At 47.0% G+C, this 23,031-nt stretch overlaps 1 protein-coding gene across 1 annotated transcript in view; it reads left to right on the forward strand.

The window, feature by feature from the left end:
- The first annotated feature begins 287 nt into the window (after positions 1–287).
- The window catches only part of LOC146173378 (venom metalloproteinase Antarease-like), a 29,752-nt gene continuing 7,008 nt past the window's right edge, over positions 288–23,031 (forward strand). Inside the window, exons 1-9 of the mRNA XM_084584714.1 lie at positions 288–404; positions 7,753–7,943; positions 8,347–8,442; positions 9,211–9,346; positions 15,487–15,522; positions 16,327–16,445; positions 17,351–17,422; positions 19,906–20,036; positions 20,506–20,555. Of these exons, the coding sequence (XP_084440840.1) occupies positions 347–404; positions 7,753–7,943; positions 8,347–8,442; positions 9,211–9,346; positions 15,487–15,522; positions 16,327–16,445; positions 17,351–17,422; positions 19,906–20,036; positions 20,506–20,555 (889 nt within the window). The 5' untranslated portion in view covers positions 288–346. The remainder of the gene's footprint in view (positions 405–7,752; positions 7,944–8,346; positions 8,443–9,210; positions 9,347–15,486; positions 15,523–16,326; positions 16,446–17,350; positions 17,423–19,905; positions 20,037–20,505; positions 20,556–23,031) is intronic.

Raw genomic sequence — 23,031 nt, forward strand, 5'->3', positions numbered from 1 at the left:
CAGAAAACAAACACTAACCAAGATCTCTAAAAGGTTGATAACAGCCATCTGCGCAACCTTCTTTTAAAATAACTTTAGCTGCCGCCTTATTTAAATACAAAGGTATGCTCAAGGCGTTTCACCATTACCTTAATGGAGACAGACAGAAGCAACGAACGTCAATTAAACCTGTTAAAAAAAGAGCAATGTCATTAGCAGCAACAAAAGGTGGAGCAAGCTTTGAAATTCTAATTGACAAGAGGCATAAAAGACAATATCAAAGTACTGAATGCACTACACCGCACATTGTCCCGTGTACGCTTCTACAAGTGGAGAAAGCACACGTTGATTGTTGTGCGAGAGAGTGATGGAAGTGTCTTTTATTGTGTCGCTTGTATTGGCACAGTTCATTTCACCGACATTCGGTAAGTACTTGAAGGGTAACTGATTCTCACAAGGCTATCAGGTTTTCAATGATGTAAGAGTTTGCTGTGTCTGACATGTAGCTCTCATTTACGCCTGAAATATAAATATCGTTTATCACTATAAGCGTCCTTTTTACAAAAATGTGAACCCAACGTCCACATTATACATCAGATACCATGTTTATATATCATAAGATCATTGTGAGCAGCACAGGATAAGACGCATATACCGCGAATAAAATGTTTTATCGGTAGCACTTTCGGTGAGGAATGCCTGATGCATGTCTGCCATCTTAACAAAAACGTGTATTTCAGGCGAAGGATAGGTGGGGATGCAGGGAAGGGGAGTACTCAAATAAAGGTTGCAAAGGAGGCGGAGTACGCGATCTCGAGCAGCTACTCGCACTGCAATTGTCATCTTACAGTGAGGAGTGCCCCTACTCGTGACCACGGGGTTATCCCGCGCACGCAGCCTCGCCTCGTATAACCTTCGTCACCAGTCGACGAAACCCGAGCTCAAAGACACTTGCAAAGGCTTTTAAACGGTTTTCGGGACTGCAACCGTAGGCAGTAGGCCCGCAAGTATATACGGCGATGTGAGCAAAGTACATAAGTGCCCGATAGGGCAAGTTGGAGCCCAAATAATTAACTGGCCAAAAAGTGACTCAATTTGCGCCCTGTTGCGGTAAGTGGTAAATGATTGCTTATCGATTGTTTTATCACCTTCCGGCGCCGATACAACAATATCCACGCCCTAGCCACATCCGCTGCCATTAGGAGCTTAAAGCCTTTTGTTGCCATTCAAGTCGAGCTCAACGCAGAAATTCGATGGTTTCAGCAATGCTCCCATTCGCTTCCTACTCTCAGCTCACCATAATTCACTCTCTTGAGGAACGCAAACTCTAGTTCTTATTCGTCTCAGAGAAGAGCATTCAACTTCCTTTCATACAGCCTGTTATTATGAGACGATTGTGTCTTCCGTGACTTGTTGCTAACGCATGAGTTTGTAAGTACTGTTAAGCGGGGATCCAGGCACTGGTAGCGGGCACTGGTAGTGAGCAGGAGCGGAGCAGGGGTGGCTTAACTTGCAGTCAGCTAGTCCGCAAAATCACTTTCTCTTCCTCCTTCTCGGTGATCTGCCCAATTAATGGGAACCTCTTCTTTACAATCTTGCCCTCGCAGAAAAGAGGAGCCATCCTGGCGACTCAAGGAGACGAAAGGAATGCGGGATCGTAGTAAGGCTTCAAACGGTCGACGTGAACAATCTCACGCCCACGGCGGCGAAGGTCGGTGGATGCGGCGAGCGGTTCAATTAGGTAATTCACTGGAGAAGTCTGTTGGAGCACTAGGTAGGGTCCGTGGTACTTGGAAATAAACTTGCTGCTCAGGCCGGGTGGTGTCGATGGGACCCAGAGCCATACGTGAGCACCGGGAGAGAATTGATGCACAGGGTGGCTGCTGTCGCTGTGCGCTTTCTTATGGGCTTGCTCGTCCGAAGTAACCGAGCGAGCCAGCTTGCGACATTCTTCAGCGTGCCTGGCAGCTGCTGAAAGTGATGTGTACTCTGACATATCAGGACGGTAGGGGAGGATGGTGTCGAGTGGAGACGAAGGTTCACGCCCGTACAGCAGAAAAAATGGTGAGAATCCGGTAGTTGCTTGAACGGCGGTGTTACAGGCATAGGTTACAAATGGGAGAATCTTGTCCCAATCGGAGTGGTCCGAGGCGATGTACTTGGATATCATGTCACCTAGTGTGCGATTGAAGCGCTCTGTCAGTCCGTTGGTTTGAGGGTGGTACGCGCTGGATGTCCGGTGGGTGGTTTGGCATTCACGTAGGAGCGCTTCGACAACCTCGGATAGGAAAGGTTTGCCTCGATCACTTAGAAGTTCTCGGGGGGCATCGTGCCGCAGAACGAAATGATGAAGAAGAAAGGACGCGATAGTGGGTCCCGTGGCATCCTGAAGTGCTGCTGTCTCCGCATAGCGAGTAAGGTGATCGACGGCCACGATTACCCAACGATTTCCTGCAGGTGTATACGGTAGAGGTCCATACAAATCGATGCCAATACGATCGAATGGTCGATATGGGCACGGAAGGTGCTGTAGTGGAGCCGGCTGATGAAGAGAAGGCGGCTTGCGACGTTGGCAATCGATGCACGAACGCACATACTTACTGACGAAGGTATACATACCGCGCCAGTAAAAGCGCTGTCGCAACCGTTCATAAGTCTTAAATACACCCACATGGCCACACTGCGGATCGTTGTGGTGAGATGCACAGATATCGCTTCGGAGGTGGCGAGGTACGACGAGCAGCCACTTACGGCCATCTGGCATATAGTTGCGTCGATAGAGAAGATGGTCACGAAGGGCGAAATGCTGCGCTTGACGACGAAGGGCGCGAGGAGCCGGTGAAAGTGACGAGTTCGTAAGAAGATCGATTAGTGATGTAAACCACGGATCCTTGCGCTGTTCTGATGGCATGTCGTTGATGGACAAAGAAGACAAGGTGGAGCTGGAGGCAGGGGACAACGGAGCGTCAGGCGACACTGGCGAGCGGGATAAAGCGTCTGCGTCGGAGTGCTTACGCCCTGTACGATAGATGACTCGAATATCATACTCTTGTAGTCTAAGCGACCAGCGGGCGAGACGGCCAGTGGGGTCTTTTAGTGAAGACAACCAACATAAAGCATGGTGGTCCGTAACAACATCAAATGGGCGCCCATACAAGTATGGCCGAAATTTCTGAAGCGCCCAAACAATTGCCAAGCATTCCTTTTCTGTCACCGAGTAGTTGGTCTCGGCCTTGGTCAGCGTTCGACTTGCGTACGCCACAACGTATTCATCAACACCGGGTTTTCGTTGGGCAAGAACAGCGCCGAGGCCGGCGTCGCTGGCATCGGTGTGCACTTCGGTAGGAGCAGCCGGATCGAAATGGCGCAATACGGGGGGTGAGGTAAGTATCTTGCGCAATTTCGTAAAAGCAGCATCGCAAGCCGGCGAACCAGGCAGAAAGATCTTTGTGAGCGCTGAGAAGTCGCGTCAGAGGGGCAATGATGGTCGCAAAGTTCCGAACGAAACGCCTAAAATAGGAGCATAAGCCTATAAAGCTGCGTAATTGCTTGATAGATGTGTGCTTCGGGAACTCAGCGACAGCTCGAAGTTTAGATGGATCAGGGAGGATGCCATCTTTGGACGCTAAATGCCCTAAAATAGTGAGTTGGCGAGCGGCGAAATGGCACTTTTTCAGATTGAGCTGTAGACCGGCGTTGCTAAGGCATTGCAAGACGGTTTCAAGGCGAGTTAGGTGGGTCGCGAAGTCGGATGAAAATACAACAATATCATCCAAGTAGCAGAGACATGTGTGCCACTTCAAACCGCGGAGAATATTGTCCATCATGCGTTCAAATGTGGCGGGCGCATTACACAGGCCAAATGGCATCACGTTGAACTCATAGAGCCCGTCGGGGGTGACAAAAGCTGTCTTGGGGCGATCGTCCTCAGCCATCGGAACTTGCCAGTAGCCAGAACGTAAATCGATTGAAGAGAAAAATTCCGCTCCATGCAAAGTGTCCAGCGCGTCGTCTATGGGTGGTAGCGGATAGACGTCCTTTCGTGTGATTGCATTAAGGCGCCGGTAGTCCATACAGAACCGAATAGACCCGTCTTTCTTCTTGACTAAAACGACCGGGGACGCCCAAGGGCTACTGGAAGGCTGAGTTACACCCCTACTGAGCATCTCGTCGACTTGCTCATCAATAATGCGGCGCTCTGAGGCTGATACACGATAAGGGCGTTGGCGTAATGGGGCGTGCGTACCAGTATAGATGTGGTGAGAAACAGTTGACGTACGACCCAAGGATAGCTGCTGGATGTCAAAGGAAGCTTGGAATCGGTTCAGTAAGTCGAGGAGCTTGGCGCGTTGATCTGGAGCGAGAGCACTGTCGATGGCTTTGTCGAAGGTAGCCAGAGGCGGTGAAGGAGACGAGGAACGAGGTGGGCTAAGGGCACTGATGTTGTGGGATATTGTGTCGGCACAGGTGGAGAAAACCGGTGGGACGGTCACAAAATTTTCTGATGGAACAGGCTCAGCATGCCCAACGCACTCGCCACGTTGCAACGTGAGTGGATAGAACGAATCGTTAGTAATGGCTAGTTCGGTGCGTCCGCTTCGTACACTAAGGACGGCGCAGGGCAGGGGAAGACAGCGTCGCGAGACGAAGAGGGAAGATGGGGTGAAGAGCACTGTACAGTCTTGAAGAGAGGGACAGTTTATGGCACAATCGCAGCAGATGAAGGCGGGATATCAGTAGCATCAGCAACGTGGCATTTGGCTTCCCCAAGAACGATAGCGGCAGTCGATGCGGTGCACAGCGGAAAAAACTCTACTTCGGCACGAGCGCAATGAATTACGGCACGATTGCGACACAAGAAGTCCCATCCTAAAATAATGTCATGAGAGCAGTCACGGAGAACGATAAAACTGATGACGTAGAGAACGTTCTGAATGGTGACTCGAGCCGTGCAGGTACCGATCGGTTCGATGTGCTGAGCAGTGGCGGTGTGCAATGAAACCCCAGAATATGGCAGAACAACTTTTCGTAACAAGCGGCACAGTCTAACGTCAATAACCGAAACAGCAGCACCAGTATCTACAAGCGCAAGAGTACAAACATTTTCAATGGTAACTTCTATTAAATTGTTCGGTGGCGAAGCAGGACTTTCACTGTTCGACGAAAGCGCAGTTCTTGCCTGCGGAACTGCGTCTAGTGGTTTTCCGGCATTGGTGAGGTAGAACGGCGGCGCATCGGCGACGGAGAGCGACGGCGCGGAGAGGTTGAGCGGTTGTCATAGGTTGAGCGGTTGTCATGCGAGAAGTGGTCAAAGTGAGAGGAGGGCTGAGGCGGCGCACGGGGTGGGGACGGCGGCTGTGCGTAGGCAGCCGGGCTCTGATTGAAAGCGTACGGTGTCGGACGACGGCGGCACAGGCGTGCAACATGGCCAGGGAGACCACATGCAAAGCAAATTGGCCGATTGTCAGATGTGCGCCAAGGGCGTAGAATGGGTGGCGCACGACGCTGAGTGAAAAATGCGCGCTGAGGCGGACCATACGATGGCAAAGGCGTAGGAGGGGGTAGTCTTGCGGCAACCTCAGCATAGGACAGTGGTGTAGGTCCGGACGTCGGAACAGCGTCGGCATGAATGAGCGGAGCTGTCAGTGGTGTGGAATGAGGAGTAGGTTGTCGATGGGGCGGAAGTGCGTCGGCAACTTGTTCCTGAATAACCTGGCGTATGGTCGGAGCCAGGTGTGAGCTGGAATGCGGAACGTTTGAAATTAGCGATAATTGACGTGCAACTTCTTCCCGTACGAAGTCTTTAATTTCTTGAATTAGTGTGGAGCTGACAGGGGCGTCAGACATAGCCGCGATCGTGGCTTCAGGTTGTCGAGGGACGATGCGTTGCCGACGAAATTCGTCGTAGCTTTGACACATCGTGATAACTTCACTTACAGTACGGGGCTCTTTTGCCATCAGAATGTTGAATACGCCTTCGTGGATGCCCATCATGATGTGGCGAATCTTCTCGGCTTCAGTCACTGATGCGCTTACACGATGACACAAATCTAAAACTTCTTCGATGTAGCTGGTAAAGGTTTCTCCTGTCTGCTGCCTTCGCTCGCGCAAACGGTGTTCGGCGCGAAGCTTGCGGACCGCAGGTCTACCGAAGACATCAACAAATCGGGATTTGAACGAGGCCCAAGTTGGAGTGTCAGCCTCGTGATTTGTGAACCATAACTTTGCTACTTGGGTCAGGTAGAAGATCACGTTGTTAAGTTTGAGGACGTCATCCCACTTATTGTGGGTGCTTACGCGTTCATACGAAGAAAGCCAGTCCTCGACGTCCTGATCGTCGGTACCGCTGAAGACCGGCGGGTCCCGCTGGCGAAGCACCCCGGAGCATGGAATAGAAGGGGCCGAGGTAGCGGGGCCGGTGGTGTTAGAGCTGGAGTCGGTCATTGAGGTAGGAATTCGGCGGCTGCGGAGCTCCAGAGCGAATAAATGGAAGAGAAATCCCGCGACCTCCACCAAGTGTTAAGCGGGGATCCAAGCACTGGTAGCGGGCAGGACCGGAGCAGGGGTGGCTTATTGTTGTTGTTGTTGTTGTTGTCCAAATAACTTATGGCACATACCCCCAGAGGGGGATCGGCCAAGAATTGGGTAGCAAAGATTTTTTTTTTCTTTTCTTTTTTTTTTAATATACTTGCATAAAAAAATGATTTGAGGGGTAGAGCAAAGGAAGCAAAACGGGAAATAAGTGAAATATAAAATGAAAAGTGGTAAGACTCACGGGAGATTGACACTACAATTTTAGAACAAGTGATTAACTTGCAGTCAGCTAGTCCGCAAAATCACTTTCTCTTCCTCCTTCTCGGTGATCTGCCCAATTAATGGGAACCTCTTCTTTACAGTACTTTTATGTCCTCTCAAATAGCAACTTATTGGGAAAATAATTTTATAATTCATTTCGACGTGCTCTGTTTATTTTATGATTCGAAGCAGTTTGTATCGCAGCTAACGTTCATAAAACTGCATATGATCAGGTGAAAGTTTTTCACTAGCTTGCAGAGGTCAATATCACCGGTCTTCTGTATATTTACGTTAAATGTTGTTGTTAGCATTAGCTTCTAGATTACGTATACGTGTTAGCGAATTTGTGACATGCGCGTATGACGTAGCAAAATTATCGCGAATCACAAACAGGAGATTCACCAACGCTGATACGTGGTCAACTTTTGCACTTTTACGCATTCCGCTCAATGGATAAAAAGATAATTTTTGTAGAGAACATCCCAAGATTGCACTTACATAAATTGCCTTATCCTTATCGCGAGCATAAATACTCAACTTTCAACTATATTCAGCATTTTTCCTTCCTAATGAACAGAAACATAAATGCTTGGCTAGAAACAAAAAGCGACAAAAACGCAGTAGCTTGACGAGGCCCCTATCTCTGTTTCACATGGCCGACAGACTGTCGCATTATAACCTATTATGCAATAAACAAACTAAAATATAGTGCAAAGGAATGTACAGTATAGACAGGGGATGTGTCTTAAATAACATTGATGTAAGGAATGCTCATGTATTTAACTCGTCACAGACTATTATATACATAATATACGTGCATCTGTACACACCATATTTTGTAATAACGCGATTACAGCTTTGCACGGGCGAATCGAAACAGGAACTATTGCCTACCAAGCAGAATATTCCCGGTGCACTTCCAGTTCTTTCCACAGTGCGATGACAAAATTATATAAATCCAATCGATTTTTTTTTTAGTTATAGGTAATCAAGGAATTACCCAAGACTCCCTCACAGTGTATCCCCAAGTGTTCGAAAGCCGGCAAGACAGCTCAGAAAAGATCGTGTTCATCACAGATGGATACGTGCTTAACATAAGGAAAGCTTCCGTTCTAGCCGAAAGAATCTTACTTCGAGACGTAACCGAAGAAGGAATTATCGAACGCCATGTAAGTGTCATTTTCTGTAAAGTATAGCCCTTGCCTACCTCTTAGGCAATTCGCTGGCATTTCCTTTTCATGTGCGAAATCAAATCGTTGAAGCTAGTTTAGCCACAAAATAAAAACTGATACTTGATGAGCTACTATTCATGTGGTTGCACTGCGCATCAAATTTAGTCAACTATCTACAGTTACAATGCCTTAACGAATTTATATTCATTTAGCATAATCAGCCATGCATCATTCCTAACTTTTCCGAGTTAATATAGTCAGTGAAGGATCACTTTACTTCAACCTATCAGGTAAGAAGAAACACGAAACCAATAGCAGCTTATTCTGACTCTTCTCACATAGCCTGCTTTGTAACAATTCCTCGCTGCCCTAACCAATTAAAAATCTCGACTTCTTTTAGGTTGAGGGTGCGTACTACGAAAGACACCTATTCGAGGACTCGAGTAAGCAAGCCTCTCTGCTGATGCAACCAAAAGGACACTCCGAATACGCCATTGTGAGCAAGCCTTTGTTTCATGTAGAGGAGCTTGTTCACCTCCGTAACACTATGATATGTCTTGTTATTGCGCATTATATGCGGGAGGTTTCAACAGGAACTTCCAGGGCATAAAATGCTACCACGTCTTATAGTAAAGGTCCATTGTTAGTGCCTTTTCATACATGTCTATGTTTTTTTTTCCACCTTTAAAATAATCTCATGGCATCTTGGAGCAGCGTTACAGTGTGGTAGCTTCCCTTCACTGGTAGCTGTCAAATTGTGCATAGTTGAACAGGTTGTCAAGGCGGAAAGTAGAAGACCATCAATAAAGCAATAAAAAGGGATAAATGCAGCAGCGAATAGTGTCGTCGCGTCAACTGGCGGAACAGATACTGCGTCGTGTTTCCCCTGAATGATGCCACTCTTTTTTCCACATCAACGCAGGAAGAGACCGTGACGAAGACTCTAAGCCTGAAATGACGCTAAAATTGGTAACTTAAAAGACAATAGGGTCATACCTTCTCCAGTTCATTTTTTTTCATGAACTTATTTTTCTTGCCGTTTGCTATAAAACATGCTGCCTCCCGCAAACAAAACTCTTTTTGTTCTTAGGTGAGCAACCATGAGGCCATTTTGATTTCGGTTCAGTAAAATGTTTTAGAATAGTTTTCGAAAGCTTGTACTTATGCCCCATGCAACCCTCGTGTAAGAATACAAATTTTCTTTACTGTGCATGACAGCAATGCTATATTGGAAAAAATACGTAAATTTGTCGTACTTCTACAGAGAGGACTCCTGAATTTCACCCACCAAATTGAGCCAGCGTGGAGTTTCGAAAGGTCGTCGTCAAACAGTATGGCTCACAGAATATCGAGAATCACCAGTAGATCCCAAAGCTGTGGAACGGAAGCCAAAGCCTTAGGTACGTCTTGAGTAGACTTCTTCTCTCGGGAGTCAAAGTACTGCAGTCGCGGGTCAAATGCTAAACCGCAGTGAAAAGCGCTGGGTGTTTGAACTAATGGAGCATTATATTTTACGTCGTTCTTGAGAGGCCACAATTACCTTCGTCTTTCGTTCATACTGATATCATTCAAAAGCAATGGTACATTTGTCGTTGGGGGTCAACGAACCAGTTTCAGGTATCATTGGTGTGTGAAATCATGGAATGCCTCAACTACTAATTAACTGGCAAACGTGTAACTTTTCGTCAAATAATAATTGATAATGCGAGTGCGCCCGCCATTCTGAAGAATTTAGTTTTCTCCAGTCTTTTTCGGAAACCTCAGTACATCGGGTTAGAAGGCTTGAAACTCGTACCGTTTCCACTCGTTTCGGAGCCACTCCTTTTCTTTAAATGCCGTTCCTCTTCCAGCCATATTGATAAACAATGACAGCTTGCAGTGCAGGCCATCAACTTTGATCTTAGCTCTACAAAAAGATAAAAGCTCTGTTATTTTCTTCACACGTTTTGGTAAGAGCGCATGATTTTAGAGGATTACAAAGACACTTCCTTGTGAGACATTTTCATGCTCTGTATAAACTAAGCTCATGTTTAATCATCAGAAATATATTTTTAAAATGTCATGAACAAATTGTGATGGACCGATATAAAATAGTGTACCCTATATTTTCAGCGAACCTATACTTTCACTCAAAGCGGAGCTTTCATCAGCTACAAGCCTGTAAAAAAAAAAAAAAAGTTTTAAAAACGGGTGCTATCACCGCCGATTATTTTCGCAGGTAGGCTGCGTTCATCGGCAAACTTTATCACATGGCTCTTAGATGTTAGAGTGCATAACCGTTCAGTTCAATACGGTGACCACGAACTACATTTCCCATTTATATATATATGCGATGTGAAAAACATTGAAGTGCGGTTCTTTTATCCTGGAACGCAACTTTGCCTCCGAAACAATTATTACCATAGTCACTGTCACGAAATCGGCGCACATTTTCATCAAGCCGGTACGGCGCGAGGCCCGCACGGCGTCGCGTGGAAGGCATGGAGAGAAAAGCCCCCTTCCCCGCGCGGGAGAGCGCGTAGCTTTGTACGCGTTGCCGTGGCCCTCTTTCCCATTGCCCGGGGAGGACGGTGGTTCATCGGACTTGAATCAACCAGAAAATTTCAGCATCTTCTATGGGACCTGGCCAATGGCGACGCGCGGCTCGACGGGAGGAAGAGAGAGCGCTATAACCAGTGAAGCTAAGTGTGTGTGCGCGCTAGCTTTGACGCGTGCTAACAAAGAGACGCGGCGCGCCCTATTTAAAGAGACCGCGCCGTCTGATGAGTCAGTCAGTTCGTCAGTGTTTTGCGACGTGCTCGCCTGTGCTTCGGCTGGACTAGAATAATTGTCACCCGTTAATAATTAGGGGGTATTATTAACGATGCGCCCTTAACGGTGCGCGCACTCCCAGACACCCTTTGAGTGAGTGGGGGTAGCTGTTCCGGTCGCAAAGGAGATGCCCTCGACCTGCGTGCCATCTCAGCCGGAATCCAACTACCTTATAGTGACAGAAGGGGGTGGTCGTTTGGTGCCCAGCTGTCGCCGGTTCAAACCAGAGTAAGGATAGGAGTCAGAAGTAACAAAGAAAACACAATTTATGCACAGCAAGAGACGATACAAAGGAACACACAAGATCACTTGAAATGCACAGACGAGAGGTTCACAGGATAACAAACGCTAAGCATGCAATTACAGAACGGTTCAATAAAACAGGCTTTACAACAGATCAAACACGAGAGAGTTACATAAACAAACACCAAATTGTTCACCGGGCACTGTTGCAGTCCGACGCCTCAAGAGTCACGATGTGGCCGCCATACGAGGCGAGCGCCGCTCCCTTGAAAGTCCGTGGGCTTGCCAGCAGCGGGTGATCCCCGGGAGTCCAGCCGAAGCACAGGCGAGCACGTCGCAAAACACTGACGAACTGACTGACTGTCTGACTCATCAGAAGGCGCGGTCTCTTTAAATAGGGCGCGCCGCGTCTGTTTGTTAGCACGCGTCAAAGCTAGCGCGCACACACACTTAGCTTCGCTGGTTATAGCGCTCTCTCTTCCTCCCGTTGAGCCGCGCGTCGCCATTGGCCAGGTCCCATAGAACATGCTGGAAATTTCTGGCTGATTCTAGTCCGATGAACCACCGTCCCCCCCGGGCAATGGGAAAGAGGGTGACGGCAACGCGTACAAAGCTACGCGCTCTCCCGCGCGGGGAAGGGGCTTTTCTCTCCATGCCTTCCACGCGACGCCGTGCGGGCCTCGAGCCGTACCGGCTTGATGAAAATGTGCACCGATTTCGTGACACTGCCCCTCCCTTAAAGAATATTGTCCCACAATATTCACAACAACCACGAACATCGCGCGCACATGCATGCGCTCACAAATATATGGGGCAAATATCCACATCACACACATTGCACAAATTTCACAAACTGTAATAACCCATTACAAAATTTACACATCGACGCCATGAAATTCACAAACATAGCACACACTGCCGTCGGATACACATAGGAATCAACAACACACAGCTCTTCAAATGCGAAGCGCACAAACCTAAATTTCCGAGCGTAATTCTAACCCGTGATCAGTGCGTGACACGCTTCTGTTCGCCAGGGATTCTGCCTTCGCTCTAGGCTCTCGCATTTGAAACGCTTCTATGTTCCCAGATCGGGCTACTGAAAATTCCCTGAGGCATGACTTATCCTCTTGCAAATCACACAACCAATGTGTGCCGATAATTGCTCCTACAACAAGTAGCGCCGACGGATACACTGGAACCTGTGCTAACACGCACAGACCAACAAAAAGAATCACTGTAGTAGTGCTCTTTCCTAAGCACCGGTATTCCTTCCGCGGAAGGTGGAATATTCCAAGTAACGCCCCCATAAGTAGGACAAACACTTGGGCTACCTGCATCAACGACGGCCTAGGCATTCCTGACTTAATTTCCTGAGCCGTCCCTTTCTTTTCGGTTTCCTCCTGAGAGGCTTCGTTTTGTTTATTCTTGTCTCGAGGCTTTTCTTCCGGCTTATCATGGCCTTGCTTTCCTCGCCTTGCCTTTTTCTTTTTAGATTCCTTGCAGCGCACAGGCGCAAGACCTTGATCAGGATCCTCGGGAAATGTTGCGCCCTTGATATTTCCCAACACCAAATAGTAGATAGGGCGTTCCATGCACAGGGCTGTCAGTTTTCCAGAATAGTATGGTGTCTGCACTTCCAATTTTGCCTCAGGCAGCAATTGAATTGAGCCGTCAATCAACCTCACAGGGCATTTCTCGCCAGTCAGATCATTCTCATGAATCAAACTGCGTTTAATAATTACGGCACTGCTACCTGTATCTCGTAGCACAGAAACTGATTTTCCTTTTATCCTTCCCCTCGAAACTGGCATCCGATTCACCGCAGATCCAGGTTGTGCATGTACTACGGCGTTCACCACCCGGATTTTCTTGTCCTTCCGATTAACCCCTCTCTCTGCTTCCTCCTCCTCTTGGCCGTGCACCACGCGGACTTTCTTGCCATTCTTAAGCTCAACAAAGCCATCGGCATCTTCTTCCTCTAGGCGATATTCCGACTCTGACGGAGTCCTCGCGCATGCCGCCTGCGGTGCTGCCTTGTCAGCGTCGGGACACGACATTGCTTTGTGGCCCTTCTGTCCGCATTTCCAACACGAGGATGGATTGTTGGTTGCGAGTTTGCGGCAGTTAGGTGCATAATGGCCTAGTTGTCCGCAGAGATAGCACCTCGGGGGTGACTTTACAATAGCTTGTGTCTGTCGGAATTCGGGCTTTCGAGGGGTTTCCAAATTTACAATTTTGCTCAAATTTTCGCCTCCCTGGGCTTCCAAATACTGGTCTGCGAGCTCCATCATTTCATCCAATGTATGTGCCTTTCTTTCTTTTAAATAAAGCGACAAACCAGGGTGACAGCTACCCAGAAATTGTTCCTTAATTAGGAGTTCGCGAAGTGCGCCATACTCAAGTTTAATTTTTGAGAGTTCAGTCCAGCGGTGGAAATAATGACTCAGTCGTTCAACATACTGTGTTGCCGTTTCACCGTCCATAGGTTTTCCAGTCCTGAACTTCTCACGAAACCCATCCGTCGTAAATCTAAACCTTTTAAGTAATGCAGTTTTCACTTTGTGATAGCTGCCTGCATTCTCAGGAGGAAGTCTTCAAAACACACTTAATGCTTCGCCGCTAAGACAAGTGCTCAAGATGGTAGCACATTCACTGTCTGTCCAATTTGCATTTACGGCGATCCTTTCGAAACGCAAGAGGAACGCATCGAGACCGTCTCTTCTCTCGTCGTATTTCGGAATCAATTTACTTGCGTCTATCCGCAAGCTGCTATGTCCTTCACTGCAGCTATGCACTTCAGCTAAACCGTTGCTGTTCCCGGAGTTTTGGAGCTGAAGTTTCATAGTCAGTAATTCCTTTTCTCGCTGAAATTCCTCTTCCCGCTCCTTTCGAGCCTTCTCTCTTTCTTCCTCGGCTTCTTTTCGAGCCCTCTCTCGTTCTTTCTCGGCTTCCTTTCGAGCCCTCTCTCGTTCTTCCTCGGCTTCCTTTCGAGCCCTCTCTCGTTCTTTTTCTGCTCTCTCTCTTTCTTCGTCGGCTTCCTTTCGAGCCCTCTCTCGTTCCTTTTCTTCTCTCTCTCTCTTTCTTCTTTTTTTTTCTGGCTAACCCATTTGCGCAGTTCGGCACCGGACAACCCCAGCTGGGTGCCAGCCTCAACCAACTCTTTCAGATTCATATCTGAAGCGCGAACTGTTTGGGTGTAGCTTTAAGTTTGCTTAGCGAACCTCGCCTAAACGCTACCGCACGGCACAACCTCTCGCTATCGCTCTGCTGCTACACAGTTTACGAGCTCTTCGTAAGCTCTTCTAACTCTTTCTCCGTCCTCTGAGCTTGAGTGCACCAAACGTCCTGTCGCGGACGCCAGAATAATTGTCACCCGTTAATAATTAGGGGGTATTATTAACGATGCGCCCTTAACGGTGCGCACACTCCCAGACACCCTTTGAGTGAGTGGGGGTAGCTGTTCCGGTCGCAAAGGAGATGCCCTCGACCTGCTTGGCAAGCTCAGCCAGAATCCAACTACCTTGTAGTGACAGAAGGGGTGGTCGTTTGGTGCCCAGCTGTCGCCGGTTCAAACCAGAGTAAGGATAGGAGTCAGAAGTAACAAACAAAACACAATTTATGCACAGCAAGAGACGATACAAAGGAACACACAAGATCACTTGAAATGCACAGACGAGAGGTTCACAGGATAACAAACGCTAAGCATGCAATTACAGAACGATTCAATAAAACAGGCTTTACAACAGATCAAACACGAGAGAGTTACATAAACAAACACCAAATTGTTCACCGGGCACTGTTGCAGTCCGACGCCTCAAGAGTCACGATGTGGCCGCCATACGAGACGAGCGCCGCTCCCTTGAAAGTCCGTGGGCTTGCCAGCAGCGGGTGATCCCCGGGAGTCCAGCCGAAGCACAGGCGAGCACGTCGCAAAACACTGACGAACTGACTGACTGTCTGACTCATCAGACGGCGCGGTCTCTTTAAATAGGGAGCGCCGCGTCTGTTTGTTAGCACGCGTCAAAGCTAGCGCGCACACACACTTAGCTTCGCTGGTTATAGCGCTCTCTCTTCCTCCCGTCGAGCCGCGCGTCGCCATTGGCCAGGTCCCATAGAACATGCTGGAAATTTCTGGCTGATTCCAGTCCGATGAACCACAGTCCTCCCCGGGCAATGGGAAAGAGGGTGACGGCAACGCGTACAAAGCTACGCGCTCTCCCGCGCGGGGAAGGGGCTTTTCTCTCCATGCTTTCCACGCGACGCCGTGCGGGCCTCGCGCCGTACCGGCTTGATGAAAATGTGCGCCGATTTCGTGACAGTCACAAACAGTTAAAAGTCATTTTTATTAAGAAACACATTTTGAGAGATTTTCTGCTGTCCCTTTCATCAAAAGCACACAAGTTTCAAAGACAACTACGAAACTCTTTTACAAAGTTGTTGTTCCCCAATATTATTTTCACAGATGTAAACAATTTTGTTTCAGAAAACAAACCTCAAGAAGCTGAAGCTCGTAAAGGAGGTGAGCAAACCCGAATTTTAAGATACAATTGAAAATTAAGCTTTGCGGTGCCGACTCTTCTAGAGCTAGAGTGGTTTCATTTATACTTGTGGGAACGATCAGACTCTAGATTTTAAAGTCTTGATTCAGTAGCCGCAGCATACCGTGAGCCGTCGCATGGCTGAAGTCCATCCAAGGTCACTGATTGAAACAACCAGGAGAGAAAGTATGAATTCATAACTACTCGCCCAGATTTCAGCTTCACTAAATCAGAGAAGGGAGATGCACTGCGATAGCAGAAGAAAGAAAAAATGTAGAAGGAAACACGTAGGGCCGATGTCACCCACACACATCAAAACTAGAAAAAAAAAAATAATGGGGACAGTCAAGCTCCGCGATTATGCGTGGCATGCAACAGCGCTAAAGGCTCCCGCTTGCCGGATTCCCTCGCGGCTATTTGTTCACGTACGTGTATTCGCTACCCGTATATAACTAATAATTTAATTTGTCCAACCAAACAAAGAAGCCCAGATTTGTAAGCTGCCGGGTTATACGAAAGGGAACCCGACACAAATATAAAGCACGCCGTTAGCAAAGCTGTACCAACATACCTTCATTTCCTGAGGCCAGTGTGCCTATCTCGGGATCCAAAAGTGTGGGGGGGGGAGGGGCCGTACGAAGGAGCGTACGAAGCGTCAGCGGGAAGCAGCTGCCGCCGCCACCTTGTCGCATTCTTTTGTTTTCCTTGTTTGCTGAAGCCATCGGCATACAATTATGAATGCCAAAATGCCGTGTGTGAACCATTGCTCTTTGTTGTTATTGCAGATGTCCTACGTCCACAGTACGTGCTTGAGTTGTTCTTCCTGAGCGACTACAATCACACCGTCTACTTCAAGAATGAAACGGAGAACCGAGTCGCATATGCCACAGTGTTCATGCATTCCGTGAGTGTTAACGGGAGATGTTCGGAGTGAATTTCCAGGCAAAGAACTTCAGCTCATACAGTAACATATAGAGAAAGGAAAGTGTAGAGCCGACTGGTAATCTGAATTAATTAACTCGATCGTATAGTAACTATCCGATCCTTTTCTTCGTGCCATCTTTATTGGTTATTTCATTTCTTTGTGACTGCCATATCCCTTAGTCTAAGTCCACATTAGTCCTAGCCATAACAACACATTCGGTGGCTAAGGACTTGAAGACTTGTGGCGCTACATTGTACATCGTACACACGCACGCACGCACGCACGCACGCACGCACACACACACACACACACACACACACACACACACACACACACACACACACACACACACACACACACACACACACACACACACACACACACACACACACACACACACACACACACACACAAGAGAATTACAAGACATTCACACTGATGATGCTCACACTACCAACCGGCTATATTTGTGCTATAAAGAAGAAGAAAACATGAAAAAGAACGTGATGAACATGATGAGAAATATAGTGCATGATGATGACATGAATCATCAGTGTGAACGTCTTGTTTCAGGCTCATTGAAGGCGCAGTCTCGTTGCATTGAGCTCTGTGCTAGGTGAACGTGGTGTATGAGCTCCTTGGTAGCGCAAACTCTGAACTCAAGTTGGTTCGTAATGTGTTCCTTGACTTCGTTGCTTCTCCATGCTGTCGAGACGTTTTCAATTGCCGCATTTAGTAGATAGCAGAGCAGGCTCATGTAACGCCTCTCGTTTCGGACGTTATTTATGTACCTTAATTGCGATCAAAGAATCGTTTATCAAAGAATTCTTTACGAAGAAGCAGGATGTGAAACATTAGTCTTTTATGTCGCCTCTAATTACCAGGTGAGTCTTCGCCTGGCCCAGCTTGATCCTCCTATCTCGGTGGTCATGACTGCGATCCAAGGAAGTTTTACGGTAAGTTGGATAACGCAGTTTTTGTACAACAACCCTTCCGCGATTCCGAGATTTGTGAAATAATGATTCTTTACAAGCGCGCACACGTGACCCTAACCGCGAAATAGCGTTGCTGTGTCTACGCAGCTTTAAGAGGTTCTCGATGCAGCTTTTGCGTAATGAGCGCTTAAACACGGCGACCAACATCAAACCAAGGCCATGCCGCTCCAGCCGAGTAGTCCTTCTGTCGGTCTATTTAGCGGGTGGCGGGATGCTCCTGCATGAGAACCTTGTAACCCCTCAGCTGCCATACGTTTGGGTTCAAAACGAGAACCTCAAACTTAGGTGTTGTTTTAGTGCCAAAAGACGCTTCACAATAAGGTCCTGTAATGCCCGAAACCAAAACGCGCTACTTGGCAAAGGAGTAGTACGCCGTAAACGCACCCTGCCTCTCTTGCAGGCCCGCCAAAGGGCGCTGACAAAAGCGATTTCGCTGTGCCTTGGATAGGGGGCAACTATTGCTTTTGCCAGGGAACAGAACTATCCGAATCATGAGGCCGCGACGCGATGCAGCCGCCATCTTACTGCGCGCTACCATTGCCTGCGTAGGCGTTTCGTTCATAACATTGCTGAAAGAGTTTCCGAGCTTTGTCACAGCTTTTTGTCCTATTACATAATTTTACATGAGTATATATAGGTATCTAGTATTTGTTTGTGTGCACACATTGCCGCCTCCACTTTAGGGTCGTTACAGAATAGCAAGTATCAACAGGAAATAATTTTAGGCACTAATTCTATGCAACTGAAATAAATACATAATCAGAGACCCAGCGTAGAATCAGCAACAAAAAAGAGTATCTTTGGAGTCAGAAAGCGTAATCAATTCTTACTTGTCGCGTTGCTTGTAGAAAGGTCCTCAAATATTGCTCATACACTTTCACATCTTGTGCTGTTACAGTAGACTCTGTTAGACAATTCCACAAATTAATCCTAGCATGAAAAAAGTTTCAGACAACGTCCAGGCATGCTCATTAAGGCTGTGTCACGACACTGTAGCTTATACACATTCCGAGCATGAGAGGGGGATCACTTTACGCTGAAGTGCTTCTCATAGCCTCAGCCGCACTGGGACGTTAAACCGCATAAACCAAACGATTTTAGGCAGCTTTCACTATTTTTGTATTTATATTTAAAAAATTCAGTCGCTGCACCGTTCGTGAAGCAAGCACATAAAGCATAAAGAAATCTGTCTTCAGAGGCAGAAATAACAGGAAAAGAGGATAGACATGTCATTGCTTTTCTCGATGTGTTTGTAACAGAGAGTCAGGTTTGCTGTAACGCCTGCACATAAAGTTCACCATGGCTCTATGACGTAATTGGTGATTGCCTAGCAAATATGCCGGATGAGAACTCCAAAAGTAAGAGCCATAATTCAAAACGGGGAGAATAAACGTGTCGTATTCCGTTAGGCTTGCATGGTTAGGTGCAGGCCACAATTTATTTCTCAAATAGCGTAGTTTTGATACGCCTTAGAGCAAACCTTCGCCATGCAACACTGTTTCGAATATTGCACGTTACATAATGGACAGCATTTTTGGCCGAGTGGTTCGTACTTTTCATTTCTTTAACCAGATGGCGGCATTCTATTTAAACAAATTGATCAGTTTGTTTTATTCACTGAGAAAACATTTGCGTTACTGTATAGACTTACTGGACAATTAGGATAAAAGCAACTCTGATGTAACGGGTGATCTTTTAACCATTTGCAGACTTGTATCTTAAAACCTATTAGAGATACACCTGTGTGGTCTATGCGGATGAATTTCACAGCGCGCTCTACATCTTTTACGTGGTAGGCTGATTATTGAACGAATAGTCAATCAGAAAAAGAAATAATCAATCTGTATTATCTGATTTTGAAGAGCCGTAATATGCTCCGAAATTAAAGGCAATAAACATCGTCGGTAAGCTGTCGTTTGCAACTTCTTCGGCAATGCGGTTCAAAAAAATGAAATGTCGAAAAAGAACATTTGAAACTCTGTTGTTTTGGATTTCTCGCGTATCCTCATTTTATTATAAAGTCATTCCGTATGGTAATGTCGGTAAGCTAGGTTAGCGTGGTGGTATATGTATGTATAAATGCATATACATTACTGGTACATATTATTATTATTACATTATATAATTATACATTATATATAATATAATCTATATTATGATGGTCCGCCTTCCTGCACAATCCAACTGCACTGATTTTAGACACGCTGTGGTAAAAACGCGTTTGAAAACAATAAACAAAATCGCCCTTTATAATATTTTGCTTTATTTGCGGCACTACCATAATTTCTAAAAGACATTTCGCCTCCATGAAAAGTTGAAACACTCAACGTTTTCGAAAAAGCGTACTAAAACTAGGTTTGGTGGTATTTCCGCTGTCAAGCAACTGCTGTTTCAAGATTTATATTGGTAATCCTTGTTTCCTGACAATAAATCAATCTTTCCAGTACAACGAATCTTACGTAGACCTTTACAAGGATGGCGAACTCATCGGTAATACCAGTCTGAAAAAGTTAGATGCATACTTTGACAACGACAAACTTATGAAGAAAGCAGACATCGTCTTCATGGCAACAGGGTAAGAGTATCGTACCTTGCCGATAATTTTATTTCCGTCTTCTTTTTAACCTCTGCTGTTCCAACCATCCTGCTTAACGTGCCAGTATAAATCAACGCCTATTCACCTGTCCCGATGTCCAATAAATTTCTTATATCCCCTCTCATATATGATTATCGTTGGCAAAACTGGAAGACCAGCTTGACTTGGTCAACCAGGCGTAGAAAACGTCGAGGGCTAAAATATAGGTTCTTTAACAGTCTTGTCAATGTGCTACATAAGAACTGATTTATTACATCACAACTCAACGACTCATGGGGCATCTATATGACGTCCAATGCTGCGATTAAGCAACTGAATAAGGTGCTAAAAGGACGTCAAAATCATCTCTCTGAACTAAGCAGAAATAATAACTGTGATAAACATTTTGTGTGCGTGAATATCGAGGCAGATGATAGAGGCGGTGACATCTTGTCTGTATTACTTACAGGCGGGAGCTGATCAAATTGATCCCAGGAGGAAAAAGCTCAACCGTAGCAGGTACGCCTTTTTTCCTAAAAGGACAACGGCAGAGAGTTGGGCATGTTGCGATGTTTACGGCACATATAGCCATGCACATATTTGGCCGAGAACACAGAGCGAAGTAGAAGGTACAGTAGAGCTGTTTTGAAACCGAACCTCAGTGCCCTAGGAGAAGATGTCAGTGCTCATATGCAACTGATGCGCACTGGCGATAAAGGCTGTGGAAAGGTGTGAATCGTGGTTTTCGTGATAAAAAAAAATTAAATGCCCCCTGTTCCTGCCTTCAAAGCATAACTGCGTTGTTGCTGTTAGACATGCGCTCAGAGCTCCCCTCGCAGACCCCTCCGATAGAGCTTCGATGTCGTGAGACATAGCGTCACCCGTCAGATAAGCCCTAATACCACCACGTACCCAGTGTTATGAACGGCGACGAGTCGCGGCCGCCAAGCCGCCAGTGCCTGCGCACGAGCACGTGCGTCAGCGCACGGTTCGACTAATCGACGAAGAATGCTCCCATACTTGACGTTATGGACCACCCGGAGAAGAGCTGGGTGTCGTCTGGCTTCAATCACCGTGTGGAGCCGCGTCGCTGTCAAGACGGCAGCAAATATAAAGGCGTTGAGCTTAACCTCACGCACAACACAGTCCCGTTTCTTGTGATTTTTCGCATGCTGAGCTTAGCCATGGCTGGCGGGTGAACATTATCCTTAATTGCCGCGAAAACACACAGGGAGCACGACGGAGCTGGTCGCATGTTTTCTGCACATAAGAGGGTGTAAGGTTGAAATGATTTTCTACGATTAATGTTGGGCTTGCGGGTCAGCCGGACGTTACAGCTTTCTGAATGCTGCATCCGGCACCACTTACTGTTCGCATGCTCGGATAAATAGATAGCGCTTCCTCCAGCCGGCTGTCAATCCGTGCCAACCAAGCCACCTAAGCCCCGAGATGAGCAACCACTATGTTACTGCCGCTCTCGTGCTCTGTCTCTCGCCGCAGTAGTTCTGTCTCCGAATAACCATCGGAAACACCACGTCGTGAGCTTGTTTCAGTCGCGACCACTGCAACCAGCGGATTAAGTGCAACTAGCTACAAGTCGCTAAGTTCGTTGCAGATCAGATGCTGGTCGACAGCGGGAGATCAGCCCTTAATGCCTGAATGATCATGGATTTTTGTAGCTAAGACATTGCAAATACATATGTTTTCAATCTACCAATCGCAGCATTAGCAAAACACAGCGTACGTAGCAAGCGTTTCAAACCTGGAAATTTTAGCGAAGTGAGCCAAAAAGCACTCGCTCCAAACATAAAAGTAAATAGTTTCGCAGCACATGCAACGTGGTACTTGTCAGTGAGGTGTGAAGCTAACGCATGCATAAATTGACCGTGAAGAGTAGTAGGAACGCTTTTGACGAACTCAGACGGTTCCAAATAAACTATATTTGACACCGCTGCCTTGGGCACCTCATCGGTTTGAAAGCTCTGCCAGCTAAGCACAGATGATCACAAAACTTAATTTGGGGAAAACGAAGGTCGCAGTCATTATTCACACTCATATTAGCAAAGTGAGCCGATTTTTATATTTCGCAGCCCAGCACCTACTGTGTGAGTTGCTCTTCTCACCTGGCCCCATGGGCAGCCATATTTGCCTTGGCGAGATCGATAAACGAGGGGCCTGACACAGGCACTCAAACAATTCAGCCAAGAGCTGCAGTTTGGTCACCACGCTGGTTCGCACGCTCGCATAAATCATTAAATTCAGGCAAAATTTCTGTCGTCGTCGCACCCGGCAAGGTGTCTGTTCCCTGGTTCGTATGGACATGTCGCTCGGATCGGTGCAGAAGGCCCAGACATGATCTTACAACAGCATTTAGGGGCCTATTCCCCTTGGCTTGCCGGTCTCACGTGTCCGTCTTTGTGAAGAATGGGCTTGAGCAACACCTGTCGGTCACCACCAGGCTATACTAGCTGCACGGGCTGTCCATAGTCTAACAACACCCTCCTCAACAATACCCTCCTCAGGCTCAAGCTAAAAGCTCATTGAAAGTGCCTGTCCAGTTGACCGGCTGTGTGCGATCACGGGCTAGTGTCCCTGAAAGTTAACTTATGAAAATGGTCTCTTTTAGACTGACCCGTCCTTTTCTTAGTGAACGTGGCCGAAACACTCGACTGCTTGTTCTAATGCTGTAAAAAAAATATAAACAAACCCAGTAGGCATCGTTCCCCAGTCCCGAACTCCCTAAACTTGACGGCAATCTTGCTGTAGGTAGAACAGATGGCCTACTCGCCCAATGATGCATAAATTGGCCAAGGTGCTAAAAAAAGTGTAAGCACAGCCAAGATAATCCATCAGAGTTCTATGTGTTGTCCGAAGAACATCTTTTTCGCGTGAACATTACACCTCTTTCGGTGCGCACACTTCTCAAAGTGTGCAGCCATGGCTGGGTGCTATATTGGTCAGAAATCAGTGATATCTAGATTATTATTGCTGAAAG

Source organism: Amblyomma maculatum, chromosome 11, assembly GCF_055883805.1.
Source record: "Amblyomma maculatum isolate TAMU_Amacu chromosome 11, ASM5588380v1, whole genome shotgun sequence".
NCBI lineage: Eukaryota > Metazoa > Arthropoda > Arachnida > Ixodida > Ixodidae > Amblyomma > Amblyomma maculatum.